Source organism: Erithacus rubecula (assembly GCF_903797595.1).
Source record: "Erithacus rubecula genome assembly, chromosome: 1".
Taxonomy (NCBI): Eukaryota; Metazoa; Chordata; class Aves; order Passeriformes; family Muscicapidae; genus Erithacus; species Erithacus rubecula.
Window position 1 is genome coordinate 82,453,428 of NC_136658.1, and position 16,992 is coordinate 82,470,419.

At 37.2% G+C, this 16,992-nt stretch overlaps 1 protein-coding gene across 2 annotated transcripts in view; it reads right to left on the reverse strand.

Moving 5' to 3' along the window:
• Positions 1-16,992, reverse strand: part of REV1 (REV1 DNA directed polymerase) — a 55,638-nt gene that overhangs the window by 33,288 nt on the left and 5,358 nt on the right. For both annotated transcript variants that reach the window (XM_079299732.1, XM_079299731.1), the window contains exons 2-4: positions 7,897-7,963; positions 7,006-7,138; positions 5,090-5,258 (exon numbers count right to left, since the gene is read on the reverse strand). In XM_079299732.1, the coding sequence (XP_079155858.1) occupies positions 5,090-5,258; positions 7,006-7,138; positions 7,897-7,953 (359 nt within the window). In that variant the 5' untranslated portion in view covers positions 7,954-7,963. The remainder of the gene's footprint in view (positions 1-5,089; positions 5,259-7,005; positions 7,139-7,896; positions 7,964-16,992) is intronic.

A 16,992-nucleotide genomic window follows, 5' to 3' on the forward strand; every position in this document is an offset into this window, starting at 1 on the left:
TCTACAGCAATCATTCCAGTTATTCCTATTGTGTTCCAGTCTATCTCCTTCTTTTTCTTCTTCCACTGAAACTGCAGTTATACTTGAGTAACTGCTAAATTCCTTAGGGAAGCCAGACACTTGGAAGAGAAACAGTCTCAAAAACACACCACAAGATGATTTAATCTCTCCACCCAACAACTGTTGTTTGCAGCAGAGATAACAGCCTTCCAAGCCTACACTTCACCTCTTCTTTGTGTACAATTCTTCATATGGAACATGGGCTCAGAGATGCTGGGACATCTTCCAGCAGAGGAACCTCTCCCATATCAAAGCAAATTAGTACTAGATTTAGTTTTAGGAGTCAGATTTTAAAGATAATTTAGCTCAGTGTTTTTCTTCTCTTCAGCACCTGAATGCTTTCTCTTGCTTGAATCTGTACTACTGTCAAGGGAGCTGGACAGTAGAACAAAAAGCCCTTGGGAGCTTTCTGGCTGCAATTAGAGAGACAAGAGATCACATTTCCCAATTAGATAAATTAAAACTAGTTAAGCATATGCATATACATGTTAAAGTTTCTAAAGAAATGAGACAGCAAAACAGCCCCAAAAAGATATCAATTAAATACTGTTTGATACATGAATATATGTATCATTCATAAAGGAAACATAATTTGCATTAAACATTGCCAAACAGAGTTAAAAATACACCTGGGAGAGTTCCAAAGCTTTCTTGTACATAAAGTGGTAATACAGCAACTGAGTTCTTAACAATGCTTGATTTGACTGTTTCTCAAAAGACCATGTGTAGGTACAGAATCACCTGGTAATATTTCAGAGTAATTGCTACAATTTCAAGATGATTAAACAAACACACATTTATTTAAGAACTCATTTGTGATGTCAAGGTATTAGCTACTGGAGTAGCCACATTACTACATCAACAAACAGTTGTTTTTCTCCAAACTTCATTAAGATGCAGCAATAGGAATCCTAGTTTAGATACGTCATTCAACATCTTTACCCATTTCACCTTCCATGTGTCACAGAATTCAAAAAACTAAAAAAAATTAGGTTGGAAAGGATCACTGGAGGTCTATAGTCCAAACACTGATGAAAGTGTTATCTTTAAAGTCATATCAGGTTGCCCAGGACTAAAAATCCACCCAAATTTTGAGTGTCTCCAAAGGCAGAAATTCCACAAACCTCTCTAGGCATCTGCTTTACTGCTTACTCTCTTTTAATTGTGAAAAAACCCTTTTCTGATAGTTGAACTTTTCTTTCCTGCAACTTGTTGCTATTGCCTCTTGCACATCTTGAATAAAAATCTGACTGCATGCCCTTCATAACCTCCATACAGGCAATGAAAGACTACAATTCAACCCCATCCTAGTCTTTTCTCCAAGCAGAACAGAACCAGCTTCCTCAGTCTCTTGTTGCATATCATATGCTCATATTGGTGGCACTCCTATGAACTGAACTCTGCAGTTGTCAGTACTTGTCTTACTGAAAAGCCCAAAATCTGTCACACAACTCCAGATTTAACTCCAGAAGTATTGAACAAAGTGGAAGAATAACTTGCCTTAATCTGGACTGTGGTCTTGCTAATGCAACCAGCATGCTGTTAGCCTTTATCTCCATAAGGGCACAGCTGCTGCTTCATGGTTATCTTTTAGGGTAAGACTTGAGGGGTCCTGGTGGATTACAACAGTGTATCCCAGCCAGTGAGTCCCTAGTCTGCCTGGCTGCATGGAACTAATTCTGTCTTGTGTTCAGGACTCTGCATTTCATTTTTTTGAATTTCATCAAGTTTTTGCCATCCCATTCCTACAGTCTGTTGATGCTCTCCAAAGGGCAGCCCTGTTCTCCAGTGTATCAACTGTTCCCTTCTAAATCATCCACACTCTTGCTGAAGCTACTTTCCACTGTATCACCAATGTCCACATTGTTAGTGAAGATATTAAACTGCATCTGCCCCAGTATGAACCCTTCAGAAATGCTCCTTGTGGCTACTTGCTAGTTTGACTCTGCACTGCTGCCCACTATGGTGACCAAGGCAGTTGGTCCAGTACTGACATCCCTCAGTCAGCAGCCCACTATCCAATTTGCATCTCCCCAATCTGTCTTCAATAATGCAACAGGAGACTCTGTCAAAAGCACTACTGCAGTCATAGCAAATGGTATCTACTCCTCTCTTTTGCATTTGAAATCCTCATCAGAAAACTAGGTGTCATATCAGAATAATTTTTTAAATTATTTTAAACTATTTTCTTCATATTTCTGTTGGATTAATACAGTTCTTTAGGAAAAATATTCACCTAATTTGAAAATCAAAATAAGGAATGCACAAATACTGATATCTCATGTTAGTTATCCTCAGTCTCTGAGAAGTGATTATAATTGTCAAAGAATGTTAAAAGAATATTCAAATTTGGAAGTCAAGCTTTCAGATCACCTGAATTTAGCTTTCACTGAACAACAACCTTTCCATGCTGCATAATGGTGTGGTGTATTTTTCAAATACAGGAGTACTGACTTAGGAAGGAGGTGTGCCTGTAATCCTCTCCCATTCTTGTAAACATGAAGAGGTAGCAAAAACACACAATACAGGGCATGCAGAAAGAATTGATTTTGTCACTACAGCAATCACACTATTAGCCTGCAAAACTGGATTTTGAAGCTGCTGTTACAGAAGATCTATATGGGATGCTAATGAAATCAAAATTCTAAAGCTGTTTCCATTTAATAACAGGTTTATAAGAGACCGTAGTTCGGAATATGCAAAACTCTTAGAGCAGCAATGAAGTTCTACATATGCCCTACTATGCTTGTGCAAGTAATTCCAGAATCTTATGTAGTTTCCAGAGCATATTCCAAATTATGAGCATTTCTGGTGTTTTACCTTAAGGTCCTTTAGGTGGCTCTCAAAAACATTTAATTAAATGATAGCCATTGTACTGGTGCTCCGTTACACTCATTAATCTTTGGAAAGCAGACAGATGCTATAGTGATAAACACCAATAAAAGACAGGAATTAATTATTCATTTCATTGCCAGCAGAGAATTCAAGTCACATGCAATAAGTAAGGAAAGGGAGACAAAAAGGAGAAGTCAAGTCACTGTGTATTAGCAGTCTGCAACTTGAACACAATCTTTTCTGTGCAGAGAATGTTGCAGGTGCCAAAGTGAAAAAAGATGGCATGGGATCACATTATTAAGGACTAAATCATAATATATGCATATAAAAAACAAATTAAAGCTCCACAGACAAATGACTTCTTCATTTTGCAACTTCAGGTGACAAGACCAAAGACCTAACAACACTGCTGTTTTACCAGCAGTTTGTGACAGCAACATTTTAGGGCAGATTCTTAACCAAACTGAATAATTTGCAAACCCATAGATTACAAGAGAACTGCAAAAGTACTTTTTACAAGAGTGTGTAGTGACAAGATTAGCAGGAATAGCTTGAAGCTGACAGAGGGTAGGTTTTGATCAGGCATTAGAAAGCAAGTCTTTACTGTGAGGATGGTGAGGCACTGGAATAGACTGCTCAGAGAAGCTGTGGATGCCCCATCCCAGAATGGATGAGGCTTTTAGCAACCGCAGCCAATGTCTACTGGAAGGTAACCTAGTCCATGGCAAGGAGGTTGGAACTAGATGATCTTTATGGTCCCTTACAATTCTATGAAATTGGAAACTCTACATCCACTACAATGATTTTCACCAACTTCTCTACTGAGAATGTTATTTGGTATTCCATTTACAGAGAAGGATTATTTAATCACTGAGTATTCTTAAATACTGTTAAGAAGAAGGGGAAAAAAAAGAGGTGGTTGTGAAATTAGCTTCTATTCTAGATTCTGGTATGAACCCTGTTCTGCTGACAATGAATTCCCCCATTTCCTTGTGCTCAAACTCATTTATTTCTTTATACTTGGTTCTTCTGACTTATTCTACAATATAACCTTCCAGAACCAAGATGCAGAACCTGAACACAAGACACCAGAATAAAAAATAAGACATTTCACGTATTAGGTTCTATCAAGTCTCTACTTAATGCATACAAATTGATCTTTCCAACCTGGTCAAAATCATAGCAAGCTCTATTGGCACCAATGAAGACCAGTCACATCTTCCATATAAAACCACACCTGCCATTAGTTTTCCAAGTCCTTAAACACAGGGGTGAGGGCCTAAAACTGTTGGGAAAAAATAAAAATCTATCTGAAGTCTTTTTCAAACTGAGTAACTGAAAATGTCTAACTAGAGTTTAAAAATTGACCATAAAGATACATGATATGAAACAGCAGAATACAAAGGACTGAAAATCAGCAAACTGAAAATAAGATTTCACACATGCATTGCAGAACAGTTCCATGCCTGCTTCTGCTGGTCATCTAGGAAAGAGACTATTTAAGAATGGCATGACACTGGCAGGATAATTTCTAGAACATATTCCTTTTCTATTTCCTATGGGTTTCTCAGATGAAGAAGAGAGATGCAAGCCACATTATCTGCTCTGAGCTTGGCTATTGTCTTCATCAAGGGCAACTTCAGTAGATTCTATACATTCCAGTGCATGGAGAAACCAAAGAACATAAACTTTTTGTAAATAAAATGTGGACTTTTTTTTCCCTTTAGTTTTTATTATTTTCTTACAGAGTCACAACACAATAAATGTTTAGATGGAATACTTCCATTTTATGAGAACACTTCTCCATTGACCTCATTCTTTACATACAGATTACATGAAACTTATGCAATACAAGACAGGAGAGTTAAAACAATCACATAGTAGTTATTTAATATCCTGAGATGAAGTCTGGCCAATTGGCTAGATATTAAATGGAATTAACAGGATAATGTTCAGTTTCCTAATACGTTTGAGACTTTCTGAATGTTCATGGTGAAGCTTCTTAAGGAACCTAATAAGCAAACCTTCAATATAACAGTGGTATTTCTACTTAGCTGTTATACAACTTACTTATTTTATGTTAGACAATAATCTCAAAATGCAATCTTAAATTCTTTTTTCTCCCCAGATTTTTCTTGGGGTTTTATTTTTCCCCAAAAGGGGAAATCTCCAAATGCAGTAGGCCTAAAATTACCTTTCCACAATCCACTCCGGCCGAACTACTTTTTCTTCTTTCAATTCTTTTATTTTGGCATTTGGAAGATTGGTGGCAATAATGTGAGTTGTTTTTGATCTGGAATAGTACACATGGTATTGACCTCCATGTAACATCATCAGCCGTCTTAATTCATCAGCTGAAGGATCTATAAAATTAAAACCAGAAATATTCCCGTTTAGCACCAGCAAATACAGTGCAAGAAACAACTTCAATTGATAAATATGATGCCATGGTCAGATAGAGTGCAAACCATTACTTTACTCTGGAAAAAAACTTAAAAGTTCTTCAGAGAACACATCAGAAAAACATTTTTCAAGAAATGCAGAAAATTGTTTTTGAAAACACTAATTCAAAATGCAAACATTCTACTTGCAACAGAGGAGCTTCCCACAATATGTATGGCAGAAGGCAGGAAAAAGACTCAAGCAGATGTAATGCTAAACTATATAAAAAAATGCTTTACATCAATATAACACAAAATTAGATTATGTTTTCACCAGAGTTCTGAATAGTTTATAGACAGAAGCAACAGGAAGTAATTAATATCAAAAGGGTTTAGCAACAGCAGAGAAGTCCTACTATGCAATTTCTGATGTATTGAAGCAGTTAACTCACTCCCACCTTACCAGGTTATTCTTGAGTTCTTATGGGGAGCAAAGAATACCTCAAAAACTAACAACTTCTCTGATCTCCTCAATCACTTTAAAAAGAGTACTTATTTTGCAAGCAGAGGTGGGGAAAAAAAAAAAGAAAAGTATTAGCTTTGGAAAATGTATGTAATGGTGTCACATTGGCACCAAAAGATTTCAGTCAACACTGGCACAATGTTTGAAGAGTTAATCTAGCACAAGCTACTAAAAAAAATAAATTAGCTGAACAATACAAGAATGAGGAGAAAAGTTTTAAAGGATACAGTTATAATTCCTTTCTGTCAATTCTCAAAATATATCTAACACTTCATTATTCCTCTAACTTTTAACTAAAAATAGCACACACTTTCTCCAAGTGTTACCTTTCCTACTCCAGCCATTTGGACAACCATCCTCTAGAACTCTTTTTAGGGACTAGCTGCTTGAAGAATACACAGATGCTGGATTTCCACTAAAGAAACTGCCTGCATTAAACAACGAATCCAAATGTATTAATAGTTTAACATATCCACCTTAACCTCTTTCAATCCGTTTGAGCCCTGTGCTTAAACCAGCATTAATCTATCTTATAGAAGCTCTATACATCAGTTACATAATAATCATAACATTCCTGGCAGAGATCCCTCAAAAAGGCTTCCAGGGAGTTTCCAAAAGGTTATTAAGCTGCTTTACAGAAGTAAGAAGTATGAACATAAGCATGGTAGATTAAAAACCTTACACCAGCTAACAGGCACCATCACAGATGGTCCCTACAATACATAAATGTCTTACCTCTTCTCTTGTTCCTCCTTCCACTATCAATAGGTTCTGTTTCACACATTATGCCACTCTGAGCAAGAAAACTTTAACATATTCTCCCAAATGCAAATTTTAGGCAATCTGTACAATACAATCTAACCATTACTAATCTGAAAACTTAAAACCTTAATAACTGTAGAAGGATGGAGGAAATTAAAAGGCTTCATTTCAAATAATAAGACCATAGAAACATGGATTTACTCCTATTTCTACAAGTTATGTTACATAAATTATATAGTAAAGCAATATTTATATTCAGAGTGTAAATCTGATTTTTATTGAAAACTTTAATCATGAAAAACAATAGAAGATACAAAACATATACCGTAATTGTCGTGTATTAGCTGCAAATTCATGTGTTTTACATTTATCTCTACTCAGCATGGCAAACATGAGAACAACACAATACAGATTCTTAAAAAAAAAATAAAAATAAAGGTTCACCTGTCAAGCCATTGACATAGATGGCGACTCCGCTGAAGATACTTGATGAGTTTCCATCCCTCTGTTGTTGTATGGCTGAATCTGACCGGAACTGATCCTCTAATTTCTTAACTTTTGCTGACATGTACCCACCCTGGTTTTGAAATTAAAACAGAACACAAGCAATCATGCCAGTCTTATTTCCTAATGTTTATATACAGAAACTGGTCAAGTGTAAGACTGGAAAGGCAAGCAACATTCCTCCAAACTGAATTTGGTTGACACACATAAGACATTTTTTTTTCAAATGAAAAATAGCAAATGCTCCACTATAAATTCATATCTACAAAATAACTGCATCTTGTTACCAAGATGGCAGGATTTATTTCATACTCAATCTTTTTCTTAAAGATTCTAAATATATGAAAATTCTTACAGAATAGAAAGAAAGAATGAGGAAAAATGGGATGATGCAAATTTGGGTGTTAAATTGGTGGCTCATTGCCTGACAAAACAATGTGGTTCCATGTATTTTCAGCTCTGAAGTATACACAGGACAGTACTAATCTAAACACTTATGTAAACTAGGTGCCTCAGCTACTGTTTGTCCAACTACAGAATGTGGTGGAGACAACCATAGTTTTCAAATTACTTAGTTTATTTTTAAAATAGTGATCTAAAGTTTTCCAAGGTTCTGCACTTATTAATAATGAAATCTAGTGATTAATGTGAACACAGAGTTGAAAACCTGGAAATCAAAAAATTTCTTTCAAACTTAATTATATGTTTCCAAGTAAAGCAAAAGGGTTTAATTTATAGTGTCCTTTCAGCACTACAAGAAAACTGTAATCCCTTTTTAACTTAAAGCACCATTTACTTCTTTAAGAAAAAGCCACTAGGGTTTGAACATACCCATATTCCCCATCCATCGCCTTCGGCAGCTCGTTTCCGCCATCCACCCCGCCTCATACTGAAGCTCCTGCAGAGGAAGAACAATGCCTGATCAATTAAATGTTCAGCACTACCATCACTGGCATTTCAATGATGGCACTAGAGGCCATTTACAAATTATCATGAAGATTAGATTTTTCAATCAACTTTAGTGAAGTATTTGAGTGTCACAGCCAATCTAGAAATGCAAAATCACATAAAACACTGATTCCTCAGTTTTATAGTAATGCATACTGTGGTTGCTGCTACATATCAAAAAAACCACGCATGCATATTTTGCTTTATTCACCCTGAACATAGAAAACTCCTCACAATGTTCACTGTCCATTATAATGCATTAAATTCTTTCTGTTCATCATACATCTCATATTAAAAAAAAGAATTAATATAAGGTTCTTAAATACAACTGCTAACATCCATGCAAAATATTGTCCAGGTCATGAACAGTTTTTTATTTCCTATCTGATACCATAGACATGGTGTGATGCAGGCAACCATCTTCTGGTATTAGAATGGATTCATTTCACCAGTGGATTTACAGCTGATTATAAAACATCCAAGCATTTGTTGCTGTAATGCAATATATCACATCAAAGCAAAAAACCGAAGGTGGTCTTATGGGCAAAGAAAAGTCAGCTGTTTAAGTGACCTAGTATGGACTACAGTTAGGTTTATGATTTGATTCTTTGGGGCTTTTAGTTTGCATTGCTTAATAAATAATTAAAAAAATAAACAAACTCAACCAGCCAAATTGCAGATTTCCTTTATACAAGACAGTTATCCCTGGACCATGAGCTGCACATAGCCGTGTCCCCAGATGAGCTGTTAGTTAACTAGAACAGAACTCCTGGATAGAAAAAGCAATGCTTGGACTCTGGCCAACTGTTCACTGCACCCAAGTGATTCATATTTACTACAGCTGTTGTAACACTGATTTTAGAATATTGATTAATGATGTAGTAAGATCATGAGGTCCCTCCCTGCTATTACACCTCTCACTTTCCAACCAAAACAGTTTTCTAAATAAAAAGAAAATAGTCTTTTGGGTCTATCAGCTCTTAGAGGATGAGGGAAAGACTCTGAAACTAAAAAAAGGTGATTGTCTTATGTCTTTTATTTCATTAAATATTTAATTTCTATTCCTTTATCTTCACTAAAAACCATGCAAAACTACAGTAAACATACAGAAGGAAGTCAACCATTTTTCTTTCCATTCTTGCCTGCTTTTGAGTCTCTGGACTATCCACAGCATTGTCCAGTAACTGGAACACAGAAGCTTCACTAAGTCTCCAGCTTGCCAGAAAGCACATACAGTTGTGGATAGAGATGACAACACATTCTGGTCATTTTCCTATCCAGGCCTTCTACTGCGGTTTTGGAGACTGCCTCATTTACTAACATTCAATTTCTTATGAACAAAACTGGAAGTGAGTTCTAGCTTTTGTCTCTTAATTCCCTTTTCTCCTAGAGGACCAAGCAGGCATAGTCTGATATCCAGTTAAACCACCTTGGATTGCAGGCAGGTTTGACAGCTCTAAGACACAGCTCCAGCAGCAATTTTCAAAGTACTATCATCTTCATGGACTACATGCCAAATTAGGCAACCACAGAATTATAGTCAAAGCAGGTAGCAGGTATTTTGAAAAGGTAAACATCTGTTTTATGTTTCAGGACCTCCACAAACACAGAAAGATCATGATGTACTTGGTTCTATGCTAACAGTTGTTTGTAACTTCATACACAATGACATGCACATTGTTGCATGCCCAATTATGAAGATCAATTATATGTCAAGGAGATGACCTCCACATCAACTTCCAAAACAAAGCAACCTCTTCTCAGATTGCTGTATTTTCCCTCTAGGTACCTGCATTTCTTACCCAGAGACCTATTTCCAAGACATCAGGCCTTCTGAAATTAGTTTTTAGACATCTGGATTACATCTAATAGATATAATAGAACTCTTAAAAGAAGCACTGAGGAGAAAGAGAGGAGATGAGCTAGATGACCACATAAGATACAAAATTTACTTTTTTCCTGAAGAGGACAGCATATAGTGAAAATAGCTTAAAAACTTCTTTCATATGGAAAATTTGTATTTTTCCATCAGCTGAAGCAAAATGTAATTCACATCTATCACTCCTGGCTAAGAGATTCTTGGAAAAACAAAAAATTGTAAAGAAAAACCAATCATGAAAATGTCATCTAGTTTTTTTAGATACTACAGATACCAGTGTATGAGCTCATAAGAGAAACCAGAATTTTAACTAATGATTATTCTTTCTCCCTCTTAATAAGTGATGACAAAATCTTAAAGGGTGGCTACAAAAATGCCAGAGGTTCTCTCTTCATAAGGAGCCACATGGAGAGCATGAGAGGCAATAGAAAAAATCTGCACCAGGAAGTTTCATCTTGACAGAGGAAAAATATTTTTTAGAGTGAGAACAATCAACAACTGTGATGCAGGGACTTGGCCGAATCCTCATCTCTGGAGATATTCATGTTGCAGTTGGACAGGGTGCCAGATAACCACAACCAGGCTTCCCCATCCATGAAAGGCTGGACTAGACACTCTTTTGAGGTCACTTCCCATCTGGGCTGTTCTGATTCTAAGACTATCAAATAGAAAACCTCATACAAATATAAACTTTTGCTCTGAAAAAAATGAAGACTGTATAAAATGCATGCTTTAAATCACCACGAATCCAATCACTGAGAAGACTGAATTTGACAGGTCTTAACTCTGACCCCCCTCCTGCTTTAAATAAAATATCTAATGCCCGATAAACTGAAGAACTGCCTCCATAAGAGTGAGCTTTCATTTCATTTTCATTCAGGACATTGGAAGGTGAGTAAGAAAGATCTCTAGTCTGAAAGTGAAGCCAATTAGAATCATTATTACATGCCTAGTTTGATTAAAACTTGAAATCAAACAAAATTACTTAGGTCAAGGTGCTAAAAACATGACGTAACTGCTCAGAGTTGTCTTCCTAGAGCCTGCAAAACTAGAGAAACTAGGTTGTAATGCCTACTTAAAACATCTGATAGTGATTTACCATTTCCTGAGCAGATGCAATTTTTGACTCAGTCCACTCAAGCCAGTCCACTTAAATTCTAAACAAACAGGTTAGGAACATTGTACTTCAGTGATTACTAGATGCCTCTGGCTCAAGTCTTCAGGGTCACAGATTATTTTCTTAATGCTGGTATGAAAACATGAGAGACTAGACCCTTTATAGTTCCAGGAACTGAATGATGAACTAAGGTATGTGGACTACAAAGAAAACTCTCTGCTAAAGACTTGCTCTTATAGTGTGAATTTTTCCTTGAAAATGAAGGTAACCTCTTACAGCTGCCTTGCTGAAACCTAAGGAACAAATGAGCATGAGAAGTATCTTGCACAAGATACATTAAACCAGAGGAAAAGTTAAGCAAGATTTGAAACATGCTCACTGGTTCATGAAATAAGAATAGTAAGACAGTATGGCGCTCCCCCTATAGGAATCATGATAAAGGGATGAGTAAGAGAAACAGTCAAGAATCCATGAAAGTGGAAGTAGATGAGGTGTGGATGGGTAGAAATCAAGACTGAGGACTTCATACAGCCATCACAAACAAGCCAATTTCAGACAACAATTCATCTTTCTTGTAGCTCTTTCTTAAAGTATTTGTTTCTAAACTGTTTATTCTATTTGCACCAATTCACAGAGACTCAGCAAACCACCACAGCTGCTAGTTTTTTTGTTTTATTTCTAGAGCCTGAAGGACAAGCTACAGTGACCCTCTGCCAAGAGAAAAGCTTTTCAAGTAAAATTCAAACGCTCACATTCCAAATCTGTGAACATAACAAAATCTTCTGCAATTAAAAAAAAATAACCCTGACAAACTCTGAAAGGCCACAAAAGCCTGTAAAGATATAAACAGTACACCTAAGAATACATTCCTGTTTGTCAGCTCAAGAAAAATAACTCTTCAAGCAAAAAAGCGAAGTTAAAAACTCCAGGGGTCAAAATTAGCATAAAAGGCAAAATCTTATCATTCTGCAAAATAGGGCTGGCTAAACTTCAAATTTCTACTGGATTATATTGAAGCTAAAAGAGAAATGAGTTTTGATGCTTTGTACATCACTAGTGGCTCAGAAATAGTTAACATAGCCAAAGATATGCAACATCCCTTGGCATCCTGCTTCACAGGTCTAGCATTATACTTCCCAATCCTTAACTACTTAATCCTGTTACTAAAGACTGTAAATCAAAGTTCACAGATCAGGTAATGGAATAAAATGTTAAGTGTACATTCTATAAATTCTATTAACATGTCTGTGTGCATACAAGACTTACAGAGAAAGGAATGTAGATTTGAATGTTGACACTAATATTTGTTTTAGTCTTATCCGTAGTACACACTAAAGAAAGTTATTTCTTTAAAATATTTTAAATTCAGGATGGCGTGATTCTAAGACAGTGACTTTCCATTATCCTGGGCAGTTAGGATAACATGGTTAAGGGACCAACCAAGACCAAAACCACAGGTATTAGGGGGAAAAAAATAGTTGGGAGCACAGAATGCAGATCTCGATTACTCTGTAAGTGAACACGGATTGTCACAAACTTTTTAATTCCAGTGCACTACTAGTCCCTGCTTCTGTTATACATTTCAGCAGTCTCTTTGCCAAGCCTATATATATACAGTGCAGAAGTATTTTTGCTACCTCTTCAAGTAGCCAATTTGAATCTGGCAGAATATAAACTTTATGGCTCTGCCCTACAAGAAAGCGTATGAGCTATTTCCAAGGACAAAATGAGGCTGCACTGTGACTCAACAAATAATCATGCCAAAGTTGTATCTAAATACATCATACAAGTAATGTTCCATCCAGATAATCCAATTTTAGGTAACTGAAAGCTGTATGGAAGTATAACACACTGTAACAGCTAGTCTGCATTTCTGACTAGAGTAGACATGCTGTCATTGTCCTCTAATGCAAAAGAAATTTATTTAACGTATTCACACGCCACAAGCCTGTATAGAAGGTGTGTAACTTCAGTGGAAATATGGGTGTCTCACTGCTAATGAGTATCAGAATCTTCTCCTTGAACTCTAGATTGAATCCATTCCAGCTCAGCAGGGCTTAGAAGCTTTTTCCATCAAGTGGGTATTTTGTGGCTTGTTTGAATTTCATGCCCCTACATTCCAGCTCCCACATCAAACTCACCACTCTGCTTAGCACTAGTCTTCAAGCTTTGCCAAGAGCAAAGAACTATCTTACGTGTTTATACATTTCTAAGCACAAGAGAGTCCTGTTCTTGGCTAAGTCTTCTGGTAAAGAAATGCTGCTACAGGGTAGGAAACTGTCTCCTACCACATATTGAGAAGTCCAGAATCCAGCAGAAACAAAAAAAAAACCCCAAAAGCTTTTTTAAATATACTATATGCTTAAACATCTGTGATTTCAGACAATTCAGGTCTAGCACTACTATTACATATTAAAATTACTAATGAATACATTACAAAGCAACTGAATTTTATTCTAGGTGGGAAATAAAGTTTCAGAGTGAAGTTTCATAAGATGTTTGAGTCAACTTGTTGGCTGACTGCTACCAAAAGGGATGATTCTACTCTTCAGCCTCTGCTGGCCTAACAGGCTTTACCCCTTCTTCCAAACCTCTATAGTGCTTCCAAGCTCAGATGACCCCTATATTCACACTGGTACTATGTGCAATTCAGCTCAGAAAATTGACATAATTTTATGGTTGTTCAGCTTTCCACAAGTTTAGCAATATGAAGTCACTTAGAAAAGCATCAGATAAAGCCAAAGCAGACATGCAAAAAAAGAGGAATGGATGGGATCTTAAAATTATCTTGGCAATTTCTAGAAATCAACTTTAAGGTCACGACTATAACTAACAGCAGTGTAAATGTAGATACAAAGTTCCAATGAGCTGGCTACTCTTCATCAAGTACTGCTGCTTATGTTTCTCCCCCAGCAATAAAACAGAGAGATAGGCTACCTTACCTTCTACATAGAAGGTAAGCTCCACATCTTATGCCAACTATCCCCAGAGGATAAGCGCTCCTAACAACAAGCACCTGCTGTTACAGGGTCAACCATCAAGTTCTATTTTGCAGTTCAATCTTTGATGATATTTTAAATCAAGAGAAATTAAATTAGCTGAATGAGACTTGTAACAATAGCTATTTAAATCAAGAGAAATTAAATTAGCTGAATGAGACTTGTAACAATAGCTATCCCCAAAAATACCTAACACCACCTCCATGTCCTGTAAGTAAAGATAAGAGTGTAAATTAGGAAAAAACAAAAATTTTGGGCAATTTAAATATTAGAAAAAACAGAATGAGAAATTTAGAAATACCATTTGTCTAAAACATGAGCATCCATGGCATTTGCTAGGAAGGCAAAGAACCATACAACTCACAAAGAACATGGAAAAACCCCCAAGTCCTCCAGAATCAACTCCTCATGAGCAGATAACTACTCTAGAACTATGTTGTGTGCATAATTTCATTTGAGCTTGGCAGCAAAGAAATGATACTCTGAGAACTTCCAGTTCAATCAGTCCCCCAGAAAGAGAACACTTTGCTAAACTAATCCAGTTTCCAAACTGACTATTTTTGCAACTCAAAATGGTCCTTATTTCAGATCAGTTTTATTTGCAATCATGCACTTAATACTTCACACACAAGTAACAACAAAGATACATGGATTTCTTTTGCTGGCTAAACATCACAGTAACACAAAAAGCAGTTGTAGAGCAGATAACTGTTTATACCAGAGCTGTACAAGACAAAAGTCTTTATATCTTTTCACTACTAATTTGGGAGTCTGGGGCAGACAATTATTTTAATTGTCACAACTTGCGGAAGCATGAGCATGATCCAGAAACCAGGATCACCACACAATCCACACCAGCTCTGAACTGTTTTCAATATATCATTTTTGCTTTTATACATAGCATTTGAGATGCTTAATTCTTTGAAAAATAGCAAGACACATTTAACTTGAAACCAACTGTCCATTCCCCTCTAGGAATAACACATAGCAGCAGCTGAAGTCCACTTAGAGCTTGTCACAAGTAGTGGTTTATCTTGGTTTTATCTCCTGCTTACAGAAGACTGGCTTTCAGTTTCAAAATTTCTGCATTTTTTGGTAAAGTCATGACCTCCTCAGCCCCTCTAGAGTTCTTCAGTGATGAGTAGCTTTTCTTCACAAATGTTCATTGCTATATGTAACCACGTAGCTCAATTCACTTTTTAGTTCAAATATCACTCCTTTCACACAAGAGTACTTAATGCCACAATACAATGATAAATTTCCCTAAACTTCATCAACTGCCTTAATTATTTCTTTACTGTGCTTAAATTCTTCTGGGGCTTAAACCCCAAGAGGACTTGGCACATTCATAATCTTTATGCCAGCTTCTAAGTGCTTAGAATCCAGAATAAAAAACATTAAGTAGAATCAGAATAAGAAGCATACTTTGTGAAAACAGGGCTCTAAATAGCAATACAGTGAACGGATTGTAAATCATCAAAACAAAATGCTCTCTTGGACTCAAGTATCCAAAACAATAAACAAGATGACCTTATGAGCTGTGTAGTCTTCCTTCAATTCCCTCTGTTTAGCCACCTATAGATTTTGAGAAGCAAGAATTAGGCCTCTTTTTTTCTTTGAAAATGAAGACTGGGATGTTAGTTTTCTACCTAATAAACCAACAGAACTTGTTTAGAATGTTTTTTGTTTGTGCACTCAGTATGACAATGCTACAACTCCTGTCTTCATCAAACATCCTAATGCTAAGGCACAGAACAAGAAGTCAGTCGGCAACATAAGTAAACCCATGATCCCCACTCCTGAATAATGAGAAGAGTTACTGCTGCTGAATGATTTAGGGCTTTCCAGGCACAACTGAAACATCCTCGTAAAGCCAAAGGAAAACTTCACAAGGCAGAAAAAGTGGGTAAGTGCAGGTATAATTACTCAAAAATAACTGTAAAATTTTCATGAGGTGATCAAAGCAAGGAATCTGCAGATGCTCTGAATTTATTAACATGAAATTCAGAAGAACTGAGCTTGTGAAAACCTGACATATACTATTTCCAGCTTCCCCATATTTCCACCCAGGAGATGGGTGAAATTCTTCAGAAGATAGAATTTAGGTATTTGTGTGTGTAGATAACTGTATGTATGTGTACACACAACAAACTGATCTTTGCTGCTGACCAAGGTGAGTGCTCACTACCCAGACTGACCAATTTGGCAGTAGTGAATGGCAGAGAAACAAATCCCTGATCTGAGTCAGAGCTATAATCAGTATAGTGAGAGGTACATGTGGTTTATCAAGGCCAAGCACAAGGTGCTGCACCAGGGTGGGGGCAACCCCTGGAATCAACACAGGCTGTGGAATGAGCAGGTGGAGACCAGCCTTAGGGACTTGGGGGTGCTGGTGGGTGAGAGGCTGGACATGATGTGGCAATGTGCACTCACAACCCAGAGAGCCAAACGTGTCCTGGGCTGCATCCAAAGCAGGGTGGGCAGCAGGGTGACTCTGCTGAGACCCCACCAGGAGTGCTGCACCCAGCTCTGGGGTCCCCAGGGCACACAGGCCTGCTGGAATAGGTCCAAAGGTGGGCCACCAAGATGATCAGAGGGATGGAGCACCTCTGCTATGAGGACAGGCTGAGAAAATTCAGATTATTCAGCCTGGAAGGTTTCAGGGTGACCTAACTGTGGCCTTCCAGTATGTGAAGGGAGAATACAAGAAAAAGGGAGAGAGACTATTTAGAAGAGCGTGTAGGGACAGAACAAGAGGGAATGGCTTCAAGCTGACAGGTTTATATCAGATATTAGAAAGAAGTTCTCTCCTGTGAGGGTGGTCAGGCACTGGAACAAGTTGCCTGCAGAAGCTGTGGGTGCCCCATCCCTGCAAGTCTTCAAGACCAGGCTGGATAAAGCTCTAAGCAACCTGGCCTAATGGAAGGTGTCCCTGCCCACGACAGCTAGAGCTGTCCTAGAGCGAGATGACCTTTAAGTTCTTT